The sequence below is a fragment of the Antrostomus carolinensis genome, unplaced genomic scaffold (genome assembly GCF_000700745.2).
Source record: "Antrostomus carolinensis isolate BGI_N321 unplaced genomic scaffold, ASM70074v2 scaffold23604, whole genome shotgun sequence".
Classification (NCBI taxonomy): domain Eukaryota; kingdom Metazoa; phylum Chordata; class Aves; order Caprimulgiformes; family Caprimulgidae; genus Antrostomus; species Antrostomus carolinensis.
The window spans coordinates 12,997-20,486 of record NW_010311738.1 but is presented as its reverse complement, the minus strand read 5'-3'; the positions used below and the strand labels follow the sequence as shown (position 1 = coordinate 20,486).

The 7,490-nt window shown below is 48.4% G+C and overlaps 1 protein-coding gene across 1 annotated transcript; it reads right to left on the bottom strand.

The window, feature by feature from the left end:
* Positions 1-1,347: 1,347 nt before the first annotated feature.
* Positions 1,348-6,602, bottom strand: LOC104524075 (tektin-3-like). The gene is given in 6 exon segments (XM_010166835.1): positions 1,348-1,533; positions 2,447-2,669; positions 3,912-4,040; positions 4,273-4,364; positions 5,895-5,978; positions 6,513-6,602. Coding segments are annotated over 6 exon segments (804 nt in total).
* Positions 6,603-7,490: the final 888 nt, after the last annotated feature.

Sequence of the window (7,490 nt, the reverse complement as noted above, 5' to 3'; positions counted from 1 at the left end):
AGCTTCTCACAGAAGCCACCCCATGTCCCCCCCCGCTACCAAAACCTTGCCACCCAAACCCAAGACAAGATATTAGGAAGAAATTCTTTCCTGTGAGAATGGTGAGACACTGGAACAGGTTGCCCAAGGAATTTGTGGATGCCCCCTCCCTGGAAGTGTTTAAGGCCAGGTTGGATAAGGCTCAGACCACACAGTCCTTCACTCAGTCCCCGCCACCTGGTGAGATGGGGAAAGAAACACACCAAAGGGCTCAAGGGTTGGGATGAGGATAGGAAGGGCTCACTCACCAGTTATGGTCACGGGCAAAACAGACGCGACTTGGGGAAGAAAAATCAGTTTAATTCATTACCAATCAACCAGAGTGGGATAGTGAGACATAACCACCACATCTTACAACACCTTCCCCCCACCGCTCCCCATTTCTCTGCCTTCTCCTCCCCAGCAGCACAGGGGACAGGGAATGGAGGTTGCAGTCAGTTTGTCTTTGCCACTCTTTCTTCTTTCCAGCATGTGGTCCCTCCTGCAGGCTAAAAGAGCTCGGGAACAAAGTGTTCCAATGTGGGCCACCCATGGAGTCACAGACCTCTTCGGGCACAGCTCCCAGCTCCAGCATGGGGATGTCCATGGGCTGCAGACAGGTCTCAGATCCAGTGCACCTCCTCACCCAGCTCTGGCATGAGAATCTCTGGAGTCTTCGTGCTTGTGACGAGCTCTCAATGTGATGCCCTCCAGCACAGGCTCCTCCTCTGGTGTGGAGTCCTCCATGGCCTACACATGAATACCTGCTCTGCTGTTGAACCTCCATGTGCTGCAGGGGACCCCATTTACCTCCTCCTACTCTTCTGCATGCTAATCTGTGTGTCTGAGGTTCTCTGTCTCCCCTCTTCCTCCTCCTTCCTCACAGTCGATGCCCTCTTTGGTTCAGGCCAATGGTCTTTTTTTTCCCTTCAAGTCAATGGTTCAATGGTCTCTCTGGATGGCTCTCTCCTTCTTTTTCAAACTGGTTCCTCCCCTCATAAATATGGATTTGAAGAGGCGTTTCCCTATCACTAACTGGCCCAGCCTGGGCTGGGGGCAGGTCTGCCTGGGAGCCAGGAAAGCTTCTCGAAGCTTCTCACAGGACCCATCAATGTAGCCCCTTCCCCCACTAGCAAAAACTCCCCCCCCACATACAAATAAACCCAACACAGTACTCTCATCATGAGTCTGTCAGAGAGTAAAAGGCTTATCCTTTGGAACTGAGCACATCCAGCCACCAGGAAACAGGCAGGAGAGAAGATGAAGTTTACCCAAGTGGCAAAAATCCAGCCCCTCATGGGGTGGCATCAGGCTCTGCTCCATGTGCGCTCATCTAATTGTGTCTGAGCCACTTTGAGTGCGGACTCTTTGTCCAAAATGGGACAACAACATGTTTGGTCTCCGTGTGCGCTCATCAAATTGCGTTTGAGCCACTTTCAATGGGGACCAGGTGTCTCTCATGGCTTTATGGATGGCTTCTATGGTCATCTCGATCTGGAAGACTTCCTAAAGTGTCTGGCATGAAAAAGAAACACATGCATAAATTTAAAAATATGTTCTCAAGGGACCACCTCATTTCCCTTTTCCCCTGTCATCTGCAGAAAAAACCCAAGTTCAATAAGCAGGGCTCAGACCACTGTCACTGTCACATATCCAGGCACAGATCCAGCAGCGATTTCTCTTCAGGGAAAAGCCTCTCTTTGCTGTTGTTGTCACATCAGAGGAGGTTTTGGAGCAGCGGTGGGTCTATTGAATTGTCAGCTTCCCAAAATTACTGCTTACAGGAACTCATCATCCATCATGAGCATCTAATAGAGGGAAGGTTTTTAATGGATCCTCATGTAAGCACATGGCATCAGCCCGCAGTGCTGCAAGCCCAGTCTCTGCTCAGTCAATCAACACTGTGTCGAGCGCTTTTCAGGAAGCTTTCCATGAGAGCCACCGGTCCAAGCCAGGTGCCCATCACTGATCTCCACTTCCTCTGCTTGGCAGAGCAATGCAGGGAACACACGGATAACCATGCAGCAAACACAGAGCACTGAGACTGAAAGCACGTCCTTGGAGGCGAAGCGAGCCTGGCAAGCACCCCAGCAACGGCCCAGCAAAGACTTTCTGCAGGGCAGCCGGCGCTTCTGAAGTAGCTACCGGGAGATGCAACCAGCATTGGTGTTTTCTGCTGGAAATCCTTGCGCTGCCAGGCTGTCAGCAAGGACGCACTAGCAAAATACAGTGTCCTTTGAGATGAAGTTAGAGCACCATCTCAATCTACTCCAGGAAGAATGTCCCCAATACTTCGAGTTTCCAACAGAAAATGATATTACAACCAGCTGCTTGCGGCTACTGTCCGTCTTCTTGTACCAGGCGTGCATGGACGGTGGTGCCACTGGGAAGTGACAGCGTGACACCAAAAGGGAGGGATTCAGGCTACCTTGGCCACTTGGGTCTGGATCTTGCTCTTGGCTTCAGCTGTCTCAGCGATGCGGCTGGTGAAGGCGATGTTCACCTTTCTGAACTCGGGCCGCGTCTCATTGGGCATCACCACTACCACGTTTTTGATGTTGTCCTGCACGTTGGCGGAGGCCACCCACTCACTCTGGGAGCAGAGGTTGTTGTCATCCGTGAACTTGGCCTACAACTCTGGCACCGAGATCCTGGGGGAGGGAAAGGAGAGGCCCCCACTGAGCCTGTGCTGCTGAAGCTGGACGTTGGCAGGCATGGACCCTGCCAGGGAGCACCATGGATTAAATATAGATTAAATCTATGGTCTTAATTTGGTCAGCTGAAAGTGAAACATCTGGACACCATTAGTTCAGTAACACCAAATTATAACATCTTCATGAAGACAACTGTGATACTTGTGAAAGCTCAGACAAACAAAAGATTTCCCCAGAAAAATACAGATTTTAATCAGACCTCATATTTACATGCTCAAGGCATTTAAGGGTCAAGTGATTCACAGCCTCACGACAACTGCAGTCAATTAATTTTGCTCATAACTTAGCTCGGGTTCATACTCAACTGGATGAGCATTAGATAATACCTGACTCCCTGCCTCTGCATTCAGGATGAAGTTCACGCCTGTGCAGTAGTCCAGTACAAGGTCAACAAAAGACTTAAATACCACATAAGCTCCATTTAAAACATGCTGATCCTCGGCACATTTCACCCCCCTCTGAATTTTAGTGTCAATCCTTTGCAATTCATTGCCTGTCTAAATAAGTCTGAGCTCTGCTATGAATAATTATTCCAACACTAGAAAAATTGAATCAATCTATGCCCCTCCATAAACTGCATGTGTCTGGGTGAGCAGCAGATTTATTCCCTTTGCCGCTTAGGGCATATCTCTGTGAGTGCTGCTTTAGGTCACCATTCATTTACTGCAGAGCCAAAGCCAAATTCTGGTACCCAAAAGCAGCAGAACTCTATCCCAGGACCATGATCTCTATTTCTCGATCTTCTGTGTCATTTCGGCTCCCTGCCAGGCCCTTTCCATGCTGGGGTGAACCCTCCAGACTTTACGTCAATGAAGAGCACTCAGGCAAGTGCTGACACATCTTTGAAAATATGCATAAACTTAATGAGCTGTGCAGAGGTGCTGAACTGAATTCATTTTCAGGCCAATCTCTGAACTCTGATATAATGTTTAATTAGGTGGGACTTGCTTTTACCCTCTGGATGTTCAGCATCCAGCTGAAAGCAGAAGGTTGTGCTCCCTTCATGGTGAGTGGAGAGAAATGGCCCCTCCAAGGTGGGTGTCTCCAGGCAGGATAGATGTGCCATGCAGAGACGCTTGTCTTTAGAGTGGGCAGGGGACAACCAGCTCCCTGCCAGGGAGAGGCACCATGCATCCTGGGGACAGATCTGTGCTCACATGCCACCTGATGTGCACTCACGTGGCATCAACCCACTCCCCCCCTTGGCAATAGTCGATTCTTTCTGATGTGTTTCTCATGTTAAGGCACTTCTGGTCGATGTGGTGGGCTGCCTGCCTGTTGATCTGGTCCCTCTCCAGCTCATGCTGGGTTGGATCTTCAACACACAAGCAACAGCCATCAGTGGAGATGTACAGGTGGAATGGCTTCCTCCCCATCTCACTTCCCTGCAGCTCCTGCCCAGGCAGTTGTGTCCTCCCATGAGCATCACTGCCTGATTCCCATGGAGCATGCACAGGTTTTACACCTGTGGGGTGTGGGTAGAGGTGGGGATCTGCTGGGAGTTCATCACAACTGCAAATGCACATCAGCCTTAGGGCATGAGATAGGAGCTCCTCCTTATGCCAGCTGGGCTTTTGCCTTATCCAGGTACCGCTGCATCCTCTCTTGGCATGACCTGATGACACCGACTTCCTGGGCAAAGTCAAAACCTGACCCCATCAGTGTCCACACTCAGTTGTCCTGGTCACACTTATCCCCTCAGACCTCTCCAACCCTGCACAAGAACTTGCCTGATTGCCTTTCTGCCCAAAGCAACCAGGCAGGGAGTGGAGAAAGTGCCCCCCAGCCCCAGCGCAGTCGCTCGTGCAGCTGAGCCTGTGCACAGTGACCAGGAGGGAACAGGAGGGTGCTGCAGCCGCAGCCACAGCCCTTGGATTCACTCATCCTGACATCAGTGTCAAGTGCTGGTTAGTCATGCTGCATGGACAGGGACAGATCCTGACCTGGTATGAACAGGCATAGTGGTTCCCTGGACCCCATCCCCAAACCAGCATCTGCCCTTTTTGCTCCCCAAGTGTTCTCCTCCCCAGGAGAAATCTCATCCATATGGGACAAGAGGAGATGAACTTTATTATGGTGTAAATCCCCAGTCATTTCTAAGAAACATTCAGCTCCACTGGAGAAAGGAATGTGTTGCTCTCAGCTCACTTGACTTCAGCACAAATCTATAGCATTTGTGAAGCCTCCACTACTGGAGGCAGGTGATTAGTGCTCCAAACTCAGTAATTTTTAAGCCCTCCTGTTTATAGGAGCCAGCTAAAAAGCATGGCATACATGTGTCCTAAACACTTAAAATCCAAAATGCCATTATGGAGATACCAGTCCTGATTATTTTCCTAAAATCTCATGGCCTTTAAACTGATCTTCTAATTTTTTAGGGCTTGACTCATAAGAAAAAAATCTTCCATCAGAGAAGTGGCTTCACAGTCCCAGGGGCTGCAGTTTCCTTCCCAGTTTCAGGATGTCTTTGCCATGATTGTATGTCAGTGTATCCTGCATTAGGATCCCAACTTCTGTGCCAGCTCTTGCCATGTTTGCTTTTTATTTGTAATTTAAAACAGACTATATGAAGGCAGGCAGGAGTACATGTTTTTATGGTTTCTATAAAATAGATTGTCTAAGCACACATGGCAGCAGTCCTACTGTGGCCATGCTGCTCTGAGGAAAGCGAAGCTGGGGGTAGATGTAATATCTTTTATTAGACCAACTAATATAGTTGGGAAAACCAGACAAGCTGTCGGGCACACACCGCCTTCTCCATATGTGTATGTGAGATACATATATAGGCATGTGATATAGATATATAGCTATATCATATGTATGTGGTACAGACACATCTAGATCCAGTTTGGACAGGGCTCTGAAAGGCAGGACAGTCTGACAAACTGCTTGAAGAGGGACAGAGGATCCCAATACGCTACACAAACCCTCAGCTGATTACCAGCTATTCCTTCTTCTGTAAGGACAAGTCTTACCCCCACCGCATGGGTAGGCTGCTGCATGGGGGAACACCGTCTCCTGGCCCAGCAGGTTTTGGGGGTTTGAAGAGTATGGCACCTCACCAGCACTGAGAAGCCAGTTAGGGAACAAGGCTGCAAAACCTGTTTAGGGCAGTTTAGGTAAAAATAACTTTAAACACATGATCTGAGTTGCCACACTTACTGTCCAAAGCTGTTCTTCCACATCATCGTGGACTAAGTCTCTGCCCATCTTCTTCTCCTGGTGAAGCAGACACTCCTGGGTGACCTGTTGAGGACATGCCATCACTGCTGGCTGCAGGGGTACAAATGGTCCTCATCTCAAATAATGTAAGAAAAGAAATTATAGGTGGGCACAGAGATGACAGCAGGGGCAAAAAGTGCCCAGGGCAGCTGGTTTAAGCTGACAATGAGCAGCCACGCTGCAACATCAGCGTTAAATCAACATGAGGGAGCACACATGTCCCTGGTGCAACCACAGCTGAATGCAGGGACCAGTGGCAGCCTCGATGCTGACCTCACCAGAGCCTCGAAGTAAGGCCTGGGCTTATGTTTTGCAAACCAGGATGTGGATACCACTTATAAAAACATTTAGTCAAGCAAATGCTGTTCTGATGTGCTCAGCATGTGCTGATAGGGTATGCATCAGATGGCAAGGGATTTGTTTATTACGAACTTAACTAATAGTCTCTTAATAAAAACTTTCTAGATGTTACAGAGCTGCAATGAAACTTAATTAGACATTTGAATGGCTGCAGATGTTTCAGTGGTAGGCTTGCAGCCCACTGGACATGGGGCTTACCTGGAGAGAGGCCTCTATCTCGGCCAAGGCTCTCTCCAGTCGTTTCTTCATGTCTCTGAGTGCACTGGTCTCGCAGTCTTCGCCAAGCATAGCTCATATTGTTTATTTCTTCAGAGCAGTGTAGTATCATTGTAACAAATCCCGCATCTGATTTCAGCAGGGAACACTGTTCAATGGAAGTAGCACCTGAAATATGGGCTAGAGCTGCAGCCAGAGCATTAACTGGAAACGCTGCTATTCAGGTATGTGTCCTGCACAGAGGAGGAGGCAGAAGACGGCAGCCTCACTCAGTAAGCTCCTGCACTGGCATTACTTCTTACAGCAACACATGCAACTTGTAACAGAAACAGTGATGCACACAGCATCCACACGTCACCTGTACAGGCCTAAAACTCTTGCAAGCAAACCCCTTCTGACGGCATCCCAAGCATTTGTATATATAAGAATCTGACAGTGTTGTTAGTATCCAGCATCAGGTCTTGAAATGCGGAGAGTAACAAATCATGGCTGCTAAGGAGAAATCCTAAAATCTGTCAATCCAGTGAAACTGTAGTTGCTGATTCTCTGCTGCTCATTTCTTTCTTTTGGCTGACGTATCTGCTGATTTTATAGTACTCCAGATGTAATTTTCTCTTTAAAAGTTCCATTACCAGCTCCGAAAGTTTTGGACACAGAGCTGCTTCCAACCCAGTGCAATTTGTGGATGAAGGACTCCATCCTCATTGCCTCTGTCTTTACTTTAATTAAATGCTAGAGTGAGGAGTCTGCTGGTGAGCTGAGCTTTGCAGGACTATATCCAAATTTGAAAACCCCGCACCTATTTCGGCCTCAAAAGAACAGCCATCTCTTGACTTGCAAAGGAAGAGAAATGTCTATGGCTCACTTGTAAAATAAATGCACTTGGAAAGGAGATATCCTACAAAGTCTTTTAAGAGTGGTTTGTAAACACCAGCTTTGCAGTAACCCTAGGAGGAAAGG